At 36.5% G+C, this 17,527-nt stretch overlaps 2 protein-coding genes across 2 annotated transcripts; both read left to right on the top strand.

Annotated features, from left to right (window-relative positions):
- The first annotated feature begins 546 nt into the window (after positions 1 to 546).
- On the top strand, positions 547 to 1,872 carry LOC131868037 (aspartic proteinase nepenthesin-1-like). Its single transcript, XM_059215587.1, has one exon. The coding sequence runs from the start codon at positions 547 to 549 to the stop codon at positions 1,870 to 1,872; it is 1,326 nt and encodes a 441-aa protein (XP_059071570.1).
- A 10,088-nt stretch (positions 1,873 to 11,960) lies between these two features.
- On the top strand, positions 11,961 to 13,286 carry LOC131868036 (aspartic proteinase nepenthesin-1-like). The gene has a single exon (XM_059215586.1). The coding sequence runs from the start codon at positions 11,961 to 11,963 to the stop codon at positions 13,284 to 13,286; it is 1,326 nt and encodes a 441-aa protein (XP_059071569.1).
- The last annotated feature ends 4,241 nt before the right edge of the window (positions 13,287 to 17,527 follow it).

Here is a 17,527-nt window from a genome sequence, read left to right as displayed (position 1 = left end):
GAATATAACAGTTTTGTACAAGTAAAATCTCTAAATCTTAAAAATGAATAAACTAATTAGAGCAAAATTTAAGAATGAGATAAACAAGAATGAGAATAAGTTGGAAAGCCGGATAAACCGACTAAGAATAATTATGTGTAAACTAATTTTAAATATTTTTAGAAAACTAACCCTCCGGTTACAACACGTTTTGGAATTTCGATCTGAATGGGTCCACAAAATTCAATGGGAAGAGGGAACTGGATTACGAGTTAAGTGTACGGAAATACTTAGTGAAGGTATGGACAGAAAAAAATACGATTCACTTCGAATTGCAGCAGTCTATTCTACTTCTAGAACAATTCCAGGCGGGCAGAGATAGAGAAGGGGAAATTAAATAAATTCGTCTATCCTTCTAAGAGGATCGATATTGTTATGTGGACACGTCGGGGAATCTGTTGATTTTGATTTAAGGCTCCTTCTCACTCTCTCTGTGTATATATATTGCATGGAGTGGAGTAGATGAGAGCAGAAAAAGGTTTCGAGGTTTAGAAAAGAAAAAGAGAAATGGAGCGTTCAAAGCTGTTGGGTTTTGTGGTCTTGATATGCTTTACTATTCCAACGATATCATGTTCTTCGGACAGACTGTTTAGTGGTTGGCCGAAGTCTAGCAGCGATGAAAATGTAAAAATAAGGGTGAATATGACGCGCAGATCAGAGAGAGAGTTGGGTTTTTCTGAGAGATTGGGTTTGGCTGTGGATCGAAGTAAGAAGCGAATGAAGAAGATAGAGGCATTGATAAGAGGGCAATTAGACGCTGAAACGCCCGTTGAAGTAGGGGATGGAGAATTTCTGATGAGCGTTGCACTGGGAACGCCCTCTGTGAGCTTCGAAGCGATTGTGGACACGGGGAGCGATCTGATTTGGACTCAGTGCAAGCCTTGCAAGGACTGCTTCTCTCAGCCTACGCCAATCTTCGACCCCTCCAAGTCCCCCACATTTTCCACAATTCCCTGCGGTGATTCTCTTTGTGACGCCTTGGGGAGTACGCAAACCGGATGCAATCCAGATTGTACCTTTATGTATCAGTATGGCGATGGTTCCTTCACCAGCGGCGACCTGGCTTACGAGACATTGTCAATTGGGAGCAGCAAGGTTAAAGGCATTGCATTTGGATGCGGGCATGACAACGAAGGACAAGGATTCTCTCAGGGTGGTGGCCTTGTGGGACTGGGAAGAGGTGGTCTCTCCCTTATCTCACAGCTGGGTTCCAAAGCAGAGAACATGTTCTCTTACTGTCTTTTGCCCATCACCGACTCTTCTTCACAAACCAGCCCCCTCTTTTTCGGCGAGGGTGCTTCCTTGAGCGGAGGAGCCAAGACTCTCCCACTCATCAAGAGCAGTATCATTCCCACTTTCTGGTACATTCCTATTACAGGAATCACCCTCAATGGTAAGGCACTAGATATTCCTCCTGGAACTTTCGATCTGCAATCGGACGGCAGCGGAGGTATGATCATCGACTCCGGAACCACTGTTACCATCCTGGACCAGGCTGCCTACTCTCCTCTTAAGGAAGCAATTCAGTCCGCCATTGATCTCACTCCTGTAGACGGCTCTTCTACAGGTTTGGATCTTTGTTACCACACATCATCCGCTCACCTCACCTTGCCAACCCTCGTCTTCAACTTCAAAGGCGGCGTGGATTACGAGCTTCCGGCAGACAACTTTTTCATTCAGGCATCTGAAAATCTCTTGTGCCTGGCAATGTTGGGTGAACCATCGGGGAATCCTTCCATCTTCGGAAACATACAGCAGCAAAACTTCCATATCCTTTACAACAATGCTCAGAACACGCTCTCTTTCAAGCCCACTAAGTGTGATTCTCTTTAAATCATCATCTCCCTCTTCTAATTCTTCTTCTTCTCTTTTTCTGTCTCTCTCATTTCCTCTTCCTCTGTCCTTCGAATGCAATATGTGATCTCGTCTCCTGCGTCTGCCTATTGCACTGTCCGATATGCGAATCATGTAAATTTTCATCTTCGTAGCTGCTTATTTTCAGTAAAATTGTTTGGCCCCTGTTGTTCTCGGGGACCTTCATTTATGGTTCCTTATGATATGCTACACTATGTGTGTTATTTTGGCATGGAAATGAAGGTGCGATAATTGATTATCAAAATATAAATTGCGAGTTAAAACAACGACAAGAGAATTTATATAATTATAAAGCATTTGTAATGGTCTTATCTTTTCTTCAAGTCTTAAGTGTAAAATAAATTATTGTATGCCTATGAATATTTTTAATGGTATTTAACTTTAAGATCCGTGTCTGTGATTTATACATTCAAATAATACTTATTTTCAATCATGTCCGCATTTCACATTACTAAGATCAAACACAATTTAATGTAGCCTATATATAAGGTAAGGTTGTTGCTAAGAAGGTCTCTCTAATTTTCTCACAATTACTATTGTATAATTTTCTACTAGAGAAGACGAGTTCTCGAGAATTAAGAATATCATTTTGGAGCCTTTGCAATTTATTTAAAAGTGCTAATATTTAAGGCTATGCCTATATCACGATTCACGATTACCTATCAGCGCTTTATAGTGCATTCGATGACATCTTACACAAATCTTATATAGAAAACTTATTGATGGTGAATCGGGGCCTCTCATTTGAAAGGTTGCTACTACACTACAACGCACCTTAGATAATAAAATTAAATTATGTAATGTATTTGTGCTTCAGAGTATGGATGTTAGACCACACATCAATTTTCAGCCATTGATAATGTGACATGATTACTTGTTTTCAACATTTTAATAGGATTGCATTAGGTTTTGGAACTTTTTTTCGTGACCTAAAAAATTAAAATATTAGTGGACTACAACATAATAACACAATTATTGAGAAAAGTTTTGATTGCCTACAAAAAATCATAGTATCTTCACTCTTTCACCTTGTAAATCCTAACATGTTAATTTCAATTTCACATGATCTATGTTGCAGTGTCTACTTACGTATTATTATAGTCCAATGAACACAAAGGATACTAAAATCAATTATTTGAGAGAGTTGACACTTATTAGATTTTTAGATAGCCAAAAAACTTCTCAGATGAATAAAATATTGGTTGAGATAATTCTTAAATAGATATTATTATATTTATTTAAATAAACAATAATTTCTTAAAAAATATCCTTAATATAGAGGGAGAGAGAACTAATTATATATTCCAAGGAAAAAGTATTCGTAGTATTACATAGTTTACAATTGATAAAGCATTAACAAGTAAGAAACACACAATGAATAATAAATAAAACATATAAATTTAAAATAATTATTAAATCAACCTCATACTTATTTCACCTTGACAATGCAAGGAGGGTAAGAGGAGGGATGGCGGCCCAATATGCTATTCATATAGTTTCTAAGGGCATTGGACAACATCTAAACTAACATCTTAGCTTATATTTTCTTAGTTTATCCAATTGGGCGATGAAGGTGAAGAGTGGAGTGCATTTACATTTGATTAAATTCTTGTTCTAATTTCATTCTTATTATTTATTTATTATCTTGTAAAACTATTGTGCTAACTAGATAATGTGCAACCTTTGTTAAGGATTTTTCCATCTCCCTCGACCCTATCAACCACCTAAGGTGAGATGCATTTAGAGCTACAAGCGATATAAAAAATTCTATGTTTCTCAATGCTCGACAATGTATGTCACACGAGGATAATATTAGGAAGTTTTAGATTGAACCAGTTTAAACAGAGCCTCCTCTTTTCTTTTTTTATTTTATTTTGGTAATTACTCCTTCAGCAAGGCATTTAACTAGCTACAATTGCTTTGTATCCATTAATTTACTATTTTGGGTCATGAAAATAATGTATTCTAGTATAATGCCATTTCATTTTTCTTTACTTATTATTATTATTATTATTTTTCTATCGAAGATTCTTGTTGCAACGGATATAGATGCTGGAAAATATTTATTTATTATTCAATGTATAGCTAGAAAGGAAGAAGGATCATTCAATTGGGAAAGGGATAATTTTACACTCTTAACTTAAATACAATAGAGCACTACAATTATTCGGTTGGTTTACTTTTTTATGGAAGCACTCCTTATAAATCATGTATCATAGTAGAGATGTCGACATTTGAATAATTGGCCGGCACAGGCCAAACCTAATCCCAACTAACTCTTCCATCATATTGCACACGTAGACTACTTTCATATACCGTCCTAAAGAATCCCATCTCAAAGCACATAGAGGTACCATGTTTCGAGAAGTCCAATGGGAAAGTTGATCTTAGCACTCACTTGACAACATTTACTACTTTATCTATTGGCTTGATTCTTGAGGATTCTCTTCCTGCAAAAATCTTTTTCATTTCATTGAAACAAATGACATTGGATTGATTTTTCCCTTTATCTATTAATTCAATAAACTCTTTCTCATATCTTGTTAATCAATTTTTATAACGTTTAAAAAAAAATATTGGACCTAAAGTAACATTAATTGATGGTGCAGCGAAGGGGAATCCCGGACCTGCTGGATATGGGGGAGTGGTGCGTGATAATAATGGCAGGATGGTCTCGATGGTGGCCCTCTCTTTGGGTACCTAGACAAACCACTTTAGTGAGGCCTTCACAACGTATACCAATATCAAATTGGCCAAAGAGAAAGGTTTGAGAAGGGTCTTCTTGGAGTGTGACTCCCTAAACATCATTAATTGTTTAACAACTTCCTCCTCCCCTAGTTGGTCGATTAAACATATTATTGAAGATAGCCTAATGCTTCTCAGGGGATTCTACGAATTTACCATTTCACATGTCTATCGTGAAGGTAATAAGGTTGCCGATATTTAGGCCAACATTGGGGCCGACTTGCCAAGTAGGAAAGTTTGGAACATTTATGATCGGATCCCAGAGGATCTTCTTAACCTACTCCGTAATGATCATGATGCGTGCGAAGCTCAAGGGGCTTTCGGAAATGATGGAGAATGACGTCTTCCAAAGTGTCCTGGGCAAGACTTCTTCTATGAGGGGAAAGTCAAACTTTCTGGTGGCGTTTTTGATTGTTTTTGTTTAGCTCAACTCTGTTTGTGTTGCAGGTTGTTGAGAATCGGTATTTTCCAAGATTGGGGGAGATAGGAACCGTTTGGAGCCCATAGTCTATGAAAAATGATGAAATAAGGAAGCAGTATGCAAAGAACTTTCGATAAGTGTTTTTACTAGTTATATCGAGACGCTTCATGGTGCGGATGCCCTTGTTACCGAGGCCTTTGTTCATGGGTGGAAGTATGGTGTGCTCTGTGTCTATGGTATGGAGCTGGAGGTTGATGAGGAGATGGTGGATAAGGTGTCCAACATGCTATTCATATAGTTTCTAAGGGCATTGGACAACATCTAAACTAGTAGCTTAGCTTATATTTTCTTAGTTTATTCAATTGGGCGACGAAGGTGATGAGTGGAGTGCATTTACACTTGATTAAATTCTTGTTCTAATTTCATTCTTATTATTTATTTATTATCTTTTAAAACTATTGTGCTTACTAGATAATGTGCAGCCTTTGTAAAGGATTTTTCCATCTCCATTGACCCGATTAACCACCTAAGGTGAGATGCATTTAGATCTACAATGATATAAAAAATTCTTTCTTAGTGCTTGGCAATGTATGCCACATGAGGATACTATTAGGAAGTTTTAAATTGAACCAGTTTAAACATAGTCTCCTCTTTTCTCTTTTTTCTTTTATTTTGGTAATTACTCCTTCAGCAAGGCATTTAACTAGCTCCAATCGCTTAGTATCCATTAATTTACTATTTTGGGTCATGAAAATAATGTATTCTAGTATAATGCCATTTCATTTTTCTTTACTTATTATTATTATTTTTCTATCGAAGATTCTTGTCGCAACGGATATAGATGCTGGAAAATACTTATTTATTATTCAATGTATAGCTAGAAAGGAAGAAGGATCATTCAATTGGGAAAGGGATAATTTTACACTCTTAACTTAAATACAATAGAGCACTACAATTATTCAGTTGGTTTATTTTTTTATGGAAATAATCCTTATAAATTATGTATCGTAGTAGAGATTTGGACATCTGAATAATTGGCCAGCACAAGCCAAACCTAATCCCAACTAACTCTTCCACCATATTGCACACGTGGACTACTTTCATATACCGTCCTAAAGAATCCCATCTCAAAGAAAACAGAGGTACCATGTTTTGAGAAGTCCAATGGGAAAGTTGATCTTAGCACTCACTTGACAACATTTACTACTTTATCTATTGTCTTGATTCTTGATGATGCTCTTCCTGCAAAAATATTTTCCATTTCATTGAAAGAAATGACATTGGATTGATTTCTCTCTCTATCTATTAATTCAATAAACTCTTTCTCATATCTTGTTAATCAATTTTTATAACATTTAAAAAAAATATTGGACCTAAAGTAACATTAATTGATGGTGTGGCGAATGGGAATCCCAGACCTGCTGGATGTGGGGAAGTGGTGCGTGATAACAATGGCAGGATGGTCTCGACAATGGCCCTCTCTTTGGGTACCCAGACAAATCACTTTAATGAGGCCTTCACAATTTATACCAATATCAAATTGGCCAAAGAGAAAGGTTTGAGAAGGGTCTGGTTGGAGTGTGACTCCCTAAACATCATTGTTTAACGACTTCCTCCTCTCCTATTTGGTTGATTAAACATATTATTCAAGATAGCCTAATTCCTCTCAGGGGCTTCTGTGAATTTAACATTTCACATGTCTACCATGAAGGTAATAAGGTTGCGGATATTTAGGCCAACATTGGGGCCGACTTGGCAAGTAGGAAACTTTGGAACATTTATGATAAGATCCCAGTGGATCTTCTTAACCTACTCCGTAATGATTATGATGCTTGCGAAGCTCAAGGGGCTTTTGGAAATGATGGAGAATGACATCTTCCAAAGTGTCGTGGGCAAGACTTCTTTTATGAGGGGAAAGACGAACTTTCTGGTGGCTTTTTTAATTGTTTTTATATGGTTTATGTCAACTCTGTTTGTGTTGCAGGTTGTTGAGAATTAGTATTTTTTAATATTAGGGGAGATAGGAACCGTTTGGATCCCATAGTCTGCGAAAAATGACGAAATAAGGAAGCAGTATGGAAAGAACTTTCGGTAGGAGTTTTGACTAGTTATATCGAGATGCTTCATGGTGTGGATGCCCTTGTTACTGAGGCCTTTCTTAATGGGTGGAAGGATGGTTTTATCTGTGTCTATGGTATGGAGCTGGAGGTTAATGAGGAGATGGTGGCTAAGGTGTCCAAAATTCTGAACAAGGGCACCAAATTCTACAAGCATAAGAAATGTGCGATGGTGGCGATGAAAACCTTTTTCCCGCCGAAGGAAAGGGAGAAGGTGAGAAAGAATAATAATGTTGGGTGGGAGAAAAAATCACTTTCAAAGCCATGGTACGAGGTCTCAGAGGTTATCGTGCGCCGCCTCACCGTTGATGGTAAATTCTGTAGCTTACTTAGCTATCACTTTGTCATTATTAATCATTTTCGGCATCACAAGTGCATTTCCTTGGCCTTTTATTTGGTCTCATCATTGAATAATAGCATTAGGGCTCACGAGAAATGTGCATCCTCCCTTGTTCTCCATGAGGGCTTATTCCCGTTGATTATGAAGTATGCCAAGACTATCAATGTCGAGAGGAATACGAGTGCTAAAACTGGTATAGAATACAAGAAGAATGTCCATATTCATTATGGGGAAATCTCTTCTGATGAAGAGGTGGACTTCGATGGGAACGAAGTCTTTCACATTTATAACAAACAAGGACCCTCATCGTCTAAAATCCCTAACCGTACTAGCAGAAAATAAATTATTTTATCTAACGAGGAGGATGACCCTGAACATGTCCCTAATTCGGTGGACGGTAGTTCTGATGTGAAGGTTAAAAGAGTGGCCAGCGTTTCTATGTCAAGAGCTATTGACAAAACCAAAGTATTTAACAATGTCAACGAGAATTATTCTAAGCGACCGAATGCCTCTCAGATTGATTTGGACGGGCCTGCGGAGGATTAGGGTGTCAATGTTTCTATACCTACTCTTGGTGGTGGGTTTACTCCTAAGGAGATGGTTTGTCGGTCCCTGAGAATACGATTACGAATATTAACTTGAGGAATTTAAAGGATAACCAAAATGCCCAATTCACCTAGATTTTTCAAGAGATTAATAATCTCAAAGAGAAGGCCAATCCACCTAATGGGGACCTCGACAGTACTAGGTCTCGAATACGCATACCCTGGCTAATGGTATTAAAGACCTTAAGGAGGAACATGAAGAGCACATTAAGGCTTTGGAAAATGACTTATAAACATCAGCATAGTTTGAGTGTGGTGGTGGAGGTGAGTATGTCTGCCATGAACAATACTAGCATTGGTCTACGTAGACTCAATGAATAGGCTGAAGTTCTTCATTATATTTCTCAGGGCAAGTGCCCCACTGGTAGCACTGAGATGGTGAAGAAAGATAAGGTTGTGAATGCTGGTACCTGTAAGAAACTTAGGGCTCCCTCAGAGGATGTGGTTGCGGATCTGGATACGAAAGAGAAGCCCCTACTTGGTCCAGCGACGAGGCTCCATAGAAAAGATAAGGGTGTGACCCGTGTTGACAACATCATTAAGAAAGTTCAGAAAATCAATGAGGATGTCATTCAGAAGAATGACAAATTGGTCAAAGTGTTGTAGTTTTGTTATGTAGAAATTCTGTATTGTTCTTGTCTGTTGTTCTATGGGGCTGCTTTTCCCTGGTTTTTATGGGTTGGTTCGCATCTGTTTTTTTGTTGGGTCCTTGAAGGTCGAGTTTTTATGATAATATTACAATAATACTAATACAATTTACATGATTTGTATAGTTTATTTCTATTTGAAAATAAAAAATTATTCTATTCTATTTACATTTTCACCATAAATTACTTGAACTATTTAAACAAATAGGTTTCTATTCAATAATATTATTATTATATATAATACATTAACAGAATAATAAGTAAATAACTTAAAACCCACTAACATAGTCATTTTAACACATACAAACATAGTAAATTTTGAAGTGTCTATAAAACCCATACAACTTTTTTAGGGTTTCGGAATTACTAGATGGTTTGATTTAGACAAATGGAAACATAAAGGTTGAGTGTACTTAGTAATTAAAAAAGGTCCCACCATTCACTTATCATGGGAAACCGTGCAACAACTAAATTGTATAGAAATAAAAAACAAGAAAATAATGACATTTATGAATTATTAAAGAGGCACACGGAACAAGTGGCAGGAACCCTAAAATTTAGATTGTGAGAGCTCAAATATTTGAGAGTACTATGTTTGCATTAATGGAGGAGTAGAATTTTCGAAAAAATCTCATCTGATCGTGACTGCAAGAGGAGAGATAGTGGTAAAATGAGAAGATCGAGAGATGATGGGCAGTGCACACATTCTGACAAAAAATGAAGAATAAAACTAATGGACAGCGGGCAGCTCCAATATTCCCAATCGTCTTGCAATGCTGTCTCCTTTACTCACAATCGTTGATGCCCAAAAACAGCTCATCCAATTCATATAAGAGACGCCTTCGGCATAATAAATTCATGTACTATTTTCCCTCTTCTATAATTTCTCTCATATGAAGCATGCAATCACCATTTCTAAATAAAGCTTTTATATGATAGGATGTGGTAGTATCAATATACCATAGGGCACTACGTCACAGAACCTTTTGCACATGAAGATACCCCTAAACTTACTACTCATTTTCATATTTCTTAATCTTCTAGATTGTTAAATAGGTTCACGTATTTTATTGATGTCTATTTAATTCTTGAGATATAAGCTACTCACTATACATAATTTCTCTATTTTTTAGGCTCTCATGAAGGATTCAAATGTAAAGAATGAGTATCACATGCTAGTATGTGCCAAGGTCCATTACTCTATCTATATTAACTATTATTTGACGTCCAAGCATCTAATTTAAACGATATATTCCACATTCCATATGCTTTGAGATGTATTACTATTTTAGGATTCACATGCACGTCAATGTATGGTCAAAACATAATGGTAAAATATTTTAATCTAGTCAAACTATCCTTAGTTTTGGGTATATTATTAGAGGATGGATTAATTCAACCATATATCAAGAAATGATGCAATCTTGTCGAAATCTTGGCCCATTCTCTAATTAGCCACCCTTATTAATTTACATACACCCCCTTATATTCTATCTTATCCCGTGGATTCATGCACACATTCGTATGTATCACATTTATTATTAGATTATTCTCCATCCACACCTCAATGTCTAGGCATTTATTCTCTACATAAGTATTAGCCTTTTTTCTGTTATTGGTCAATAATGGGGCGTCCAATCAATATTGCACCATACAATACTGACCCTTGAGATTTAGCAATTTAAATTCGAATTTTTTAACTCCAAACCTTTTATTCTATCATAATTACATTTAGTACCTGTTTTATGTGATTTATTGAACATTTTGGTTTTTGAAAGAATTCAATGTGCATTTATTTAACATGCAGTCGCTTTGAGAATTCATTGAATACGAATTTGCATAAATGAAACATTTATCATAGAAACGCTTTTGGTTGGAGCACCAAGATGAATCTATCTCCATCAAAGTTTTCATCTTGGGAAATTTGCATGCTTCTTTTCCATTTACCTAAATTGGCCAGGCTCGTGAAGCCGACCATTCCGAAGGATAACCTAGGAGAACTTGACCCTAGTGATCTACCAGGCTCCCTAATGTGATTTTAACTATTGCGAATACTTGACAATTAGTGAAGAGTTAACTTCAAGGTAAATTGACGAAAAGTGAGATTTATTAGATCAAATGTTAGGGAAGAATTTATATTCACACATATAGAACTTACGCATATCTATGGATTTGACATAAAACAATCGTGGACATGGGGAGTGATCCCTAGTTGACATGACTTTCATGCTTATCACTGATACAACTACATACCCAATTCTTAAAAGATGGATTCTTAAATTCAATTTAGATGATTTATATACTTGCATGTTCAACCACATAGATTACGCTAACTTTTATCTACTTTTTCCTTCTGGTATAAATCCTTGAGCAAAACGTTATGATAGGATATGGCAATGTGAATATATAATAGAACATTGCATATAACACTTCTGCACAAGTAAAATTGAGAAATAAGATAAATAAGAACGAGAATAAAAATAAAATTCAATTTAGATGATTTATATATGTGGATGTTCAACCACATAGATTACATTAACTTTCATGTACTTTTTCTTTCTGGTATAAATCCTTGAATAGAACTTTATGATAGGATACGGTAATGTGAATACATAATAGAGCATTGAATATAACAGTTTTGTACAAGTAAAATCTCTAAATCTTAAAAATGAATAAACTAATTAGAGCAAAATTTAAGAATGAGATAAACAAGAATGAGAATAAGTTGGAAAGCCGGATAAACCGACTAAGAATAATTATGTGTAAACTAATTTTAAATATTTTTAGAAAACTAACCCTCCGGTTACAACACGTTTTGGAATTTCGATCTGAATGGGTCCACAAAATTCAATGGGAAGAGGGAACTGGATTACGAGTTAAGTGTACGGAAATACTTAGTGAAGGTATGGACAGAAAAAAATACGATTCACTTCGAATTGCAGCAGTCTATTCTACTTCTAGAACAATTCCAGGCGGGCAGAGATAGAGAAGGGGAAATTAAATAAATTCGTCTATCCTTCTAAGAGGATCGATATTGTTATGTGGACACGTCGGGGAATCTGTTGATTTTGATTTAAGGCTCCTTCTCACTCTCTCTGTGTATATATATTGCATGGAGTGGAGTAGATGAGAGCAGAAAAAGGTTTCGAGGTTTAGAAAAGAAAAAGAGAAATGGAGCGTTCAAAGCTGTTGGGTTTTGTGGTCTTGATATGCTTTACTATTCCAACGATATCATGTTCTTCGGACAGACTGTTTAGTGGTTGGCCGAAGTCTAGCAGCGATGAAAATGTAAAAATAAGGGTGAATATGACGCGCAGATCAGAGAGAGAGTTGGGTTTTTCTGAGAGATTGGGTTTGGCTGTGGATCGAAGTAAGAAGCGAATGAAGAAGATAGAGGCATTGATAAGAGGGCAATTAGACGCTGAAACGCCCGTTGAAGTAGGGGATGGAGAATTTCTGATGAGCGTTGCACTGGGAACGCCCTCTGTGAGCTTCGAAGCGATTGTGGACACGGGGAGCGATCTGATTTGGACTCAGTGCAAGCCTTGCAAGGACTGCTTCTCTCAGCCTACGCCAATCTTCGACCCCTCCAAGTCCCCCACATTTTCCACAATTCCCTGCGGTGATTCTCTTTGTGACGCCTTGGGGAGTACGCAAACCGGATGCAATCCAGATTGTACCTTTATGTATCAGTATGGCGATGGTTCCTTCACCAGCGGCGACCTGGCTTACGAGACATTGTCAATTGGGAGCAGCAAGGTTAAAGGCATTGCATTTGGATGCGGGCATGACAACGAAGGACAAGGATTCTCTCAGGGTGGTGGCCTTGTGGGACTGGGAAGAGGTGGTCTCTCCCTTATCTCACAGCTGGGTTCCAAAGCAGAGAACATGTTCTCTTACTGTCTTTTGCCCATCACCGACTCTTCTTCACAAACCAGCCCCCTCTTTTTCGGCGAGGGTGCTTCCTTGAGCGGAGGAGCCAAGACTCTCCCACTCATCAAGAGCAGTATCATTCCCACTTTCTGGTACATTCCTATTACAGGAATCACCCTCAATGGTAAGGCACTAGATATTCCTCCTGGAACTTTCGATCTGCAATCGGACGGCAGCGGAGGTATGATCATCGACTCCGGAACCACTGTTACCATCCTGGACCAGGCTGCCTACTCTCCTCTTAAGGAAGCAATTCAGTCCGCCATTGATCTCATTCCTGTAGACGGCTCTTCTACAGGTTTGGATCTTTGTTACCACACATCATCCGCTCACCTCACCTTGCCAACCCTCGTCTTCAACTTCAAAGGCGGCGTGGATTACGAGCTTCCGGCAGACAACTTTTTCATTCAGGCATCTGAAAATCTCTTGTGCCTGGCAATGTTGGGTGAACCATCGGGGAATCCTTCCATCTTCGGAAACATACAGCAGCAAAACTTCCATATCCTTTACAACAATGCTCAGAACACGCTCTCTTTCAAGCCCACTAAGTGTGATTCTCTTTAAATCATCATCTCCCTCTTCTAATTCTTCTTCTTCTCTTTTTCTGTCTCTCTCATTTCCTCTTCCTCTGTCCTTCGAATGCAATATGTGATCTCGTCTCCTGCGTCTGCCTATTGCACTGTCCGATATGCGAATCATGTAAATTTTCATCTTCGTAGCTGCTTATTTTCAGTAAAATTGTTTGGCCCCTGTTGTTCTCGGGGACCTTCATTTATGGTTCCTTATGATATGCTACACTATGTGTGTTATTTTGGCATGGAAATGAAGGTGCGATAATTGATTATCAAAATATAAATTGCGAGTTAAAACAACGACAAGAGAATTTATATAATTATAAAGCATTTGTAATGGTCTTATCTTTTCTTCAAGTCTTAAGTGTAAAATAAATTATTGTATGCCTATGAATATTTTTAATGGTATTTAACTTTAAGATCCGTGTCTGTGATTTATACATTCAAATAATACTTATTTTCAATCATGTCCGCATTTCACATTACTAAGATCAAACACAATTTAATGTAGCCTATATATAAGGTAAGGTTGTTGCTAAGAAGGTCTCTCTAATTTTCTCACAATTACTATTGTATAATTTTCTACTAGAGAAGACGAGTTCTCGAGAATTAAGAATATCATTTTGGAGCCTTTGCAATTTATTTAAAAGTGCTAATATTTAAGGCTATGCCTATATCACGATTCACGATTACCTATCAGCGCTTTATAGTGCATTCGATGACATCTTACACAAATCTTATATAGAAAACTTATTGATGGTGAATCGGGGCCTCTCATTTGAAAGGTTGCTACTACACTACAACGCACCTTAGATAATAAAATTAAATTATGTAATGTATTTGTGCTTCAGAGTATGGATGTTAGACCACACATCAATTTTCAGCCATTGATAATGTGACATGATTACTTGTTTTCAACATTTTAATAGGATTGCATTAGGTTTTGGAACTTTTTTTCGTGACCTAAAAAATTAAAATATTAGTGGACTACAACATAATAACACAATTATTGAGAAAAGTTTTGATTGCCTACAAAAAATCATAGTATCTTCACTCTTTCACCTTGTAAATCCTAACATGTTAATTTCAATTTCACATGATCTATGTTGCAGTGTCTACTTACGTATTATTATAGTCCAATGAACACAAAGGATACTAAAATCAATTATTTGAGAGAGTTGACACTTATTAGATTTTTAGATAGCCAAAAAACTTCTCAGATGAATAAAATATTGGTTGAGATAATTCTTAAATAGATATTATTATATTTATTTAAATAAACAATAATTTCTTAAAAAATATCCTTAATATAGAGGGAGAGAGAACTAATTATATATTCCAAGGAAAAAGTATTCGTAGTATTACATAGTTTACAATTGATAAAGCATTAACAAGTAAGAAACACACAATGAATAATAAATAAAACATATAAATTTAAAATAATTATTAAATCAACCTCATACTTATTTCACCTTGACAATGCAAGGAGGGTAAGAGGAGGGATGGCGGCCCAATATGCTATTCATATAGTTTCTAAGGGCATTGGACAACATCTAAACTAACATCTTAGCTTATATTTTCTTAGTTTATCCAATTGGGCGATGAAGGTGAAGAGTGGAGTGCATTTACATTTGATTAAATTCTTGTTCTAATTTCATTCTTATTATTTATTTATTATCTTGTAAAACTATTGTGCTAACTAGATAATGTGCAACCTTTGTTAAGGATTTTTCCATCTCCCTCGACCCTATCAACCACCTAAGGTGAGATGCATTTAGAGCTACAAGCGATATAAAAAATTCTATGTTTCTCAATGCTCGACAATGTATGTCACACGAGGATAATATTAGGAAGTTTTAGATTGAACCAGTTTAAACAGAGCCTCCTCTTTTCTTTTTTTATTTTATTTTGGTAATTACTCCTTCAGCAAGGCATTTAACTAGCTACAATTGCTTTGTATCCATTAATTTACTATTTTGGGTCATGAAAATAATGTATTCTAGTATAATGCCATTTCATTTTTCTTTACTTATTATTATTATTATTATTTTTCTATCGAAGATTCTTGTTGCAACGGATATAGATGCTGGAAAATATTTATTTATTATTCAATGTATAGCTAGAAAGGAAGAAGGATCATTCAATTGGGAAAGGGATAATTTTACACTCTTAACTTAAATACAATAGAGCACTACAATTATTCGGTTGGTTTACTTTTTTATGGAAGCACTCCTTATAAATCATGTATCATAGTAGAGATGTCGACATTTGAATAATTGGCCGGCACAGGCCAAACCTAATCCCAACTAACTCTTCCATCATATTGCACACGTAGACTACTTTCATATACCGTCCTAAAGAATCCCATCTCAAAGCACATAGAGGTACCATGTTTCGAGAAGTCCAATGGGAAAGTTGATCTTAGCACTCACTTGACAACATTTACTACTTTATCTATTGGCTTGATTCTTGAGGATTCTCTTCCTGCAAAAATCTTTTTCATTTCATTGAAACAAATGACATTGGATTGATTTTTCCCTTTATCTATTAATTCAATAAACTCTTTCTCATATCTTGTTAATCAATTTTTATAACGTTTAAAAAAAAATATTGGACCTAAAGTAACATTAATTGATGGTGCAGCGAAGGGGAATCCCGGACCTGCTGGATATGGGGGAGTGGTGCGTGATAATAATGGCAGGATGGTCTCGATGGTGGCCCTCTCTTTGGGTACCTAGACAAACCACTTTAGTGAGGCCTTCACAACGTATACCAATATCAAATTGGCCAAAGAGAAAGGTTTGAGAAGGGTCTTCTTGGAGTGTGACTCCCTAAACATCATTAATTGTTTAACAACTTCCTCCTCCCCTAGTTGGTCGATTAAACATATTATTGAAGATAGCCTAATGCTTCTCAGGGGATTCTACGAATTTACCATTTCACATGTCTATCGTGAAGGTAATAAGGTTGCCGATATTTAGGCCAACATTGGGGCCGACTTGCCAAGTAGGAAAGTTTGGAACATTTATGATCGGATCCCAGAGGATCTTCTTAACCTACTCCGTAATGATCATGATGCGTGCGAAGCTCAAGGGGCTTTCGGAAATGATGGAGAATGACGTCTTCCAAAGTGTCCTGGGCAAGACTTCTTCTATGAGGGGAAAGTCAAACTTTCTGGTGGCGTTTTTGATTGTTTTTGTTTAGCTCAACTCTGTTTGTGTTGCAGGTTGTTGAGAATCGGTATTTTCCAAGATTGGGGGAGATAGGAACCGTTTGGAGCCCATAGTCTATGAAAAATGATGAAATAAGGAAGCAGTATGCAAAGAACTTTCGATAAGTGTTTTTACTAGTTATATCGAGACGCTTCATGGTGCGGATGCCCTTGTTACCGAGGCCTTTGTTCATGGGTGGAAGTATGGTGTGCTCTGTGTCTATGGTATGGAGCTGGAGGTTGATGAGGAGATGGTGGATAAGGTGTCCAACATGCTATTCATATAGTTTCTAAGGGCATTGGACAACATCTAAACTAGTAGCTTAGCTTATATTTTCTTAGTTTATTCAATTGGGCGACGAAGGTGATGAGTGGAGTGCATTTACACTTGATTAAATTCTTGTTCTAATTTCATTCTTATTATTTATTTATTATCTTTTAAAACTATTGTGCTTACTAGATAATGTGCAGCCTTTGTAAAGGATTTTTCCATCTCCATTGACCCGATTAACCACCTAAGGTGAGATGCATTTAGATCTACAATGATATAAAAAATTCTTTCTTAGTGCTTGGCAATGTATGCCACATGAGGATACTATTAGGAAGTTTTAAATTGAACCAGTTTAAACATAGTCTCCTCTTTTCTCTTTTTTCTTTTATTTTGGTAATTACTCCTTCAGCAAGGCATTTAACTAGCTCCAATCGCTTAGTATCCATTAATTTACTATTTTGGGTCATGAAAATAATGTATTCTAGTATAATGCCATTTCATTTTTCTTTACTTATTATTATTATTTTTCTATCGAAGATTCTTGTCGCAACGGATATAGATGCTGGAAAATACTTATTTATTATTCAATGTATAGCTAGAAAGGAAGAAGGATCATTCAATTGGGAAAGGGATAATTTTACACTCTTAACTTAAATACAATAGAGCACTACAATTATTCAGTTGGTTTATTTTTTTATGGAAATAATCCTTATAAATTATGTATCGTAGTAGAGATTTGGACATCTGAATA

Source organism: Cryptomeria japonica, unplaced genomic scaffold (assembly GCF_030272615.1).
Source record: "Cryptomeria japonica unplaced genomic scaffold, Sugi_1.0 HiC_scaffold_193, whole genome shotgun sequence".
In the NCBI taxonomy this organism is placed as follows: domain Eukaryota; kingdom Viridiplantae; phylum Streptophyta; class Pinopsida; order Cupressales; family Cupressaceae; genus Cryptomeria; species Cryptomeria japonica.
The sequence above is the reverse complement of the archived record's forward strand: the minus strand, read 5'-3'. Positions and strand labels throughout refer to the sequence as shown.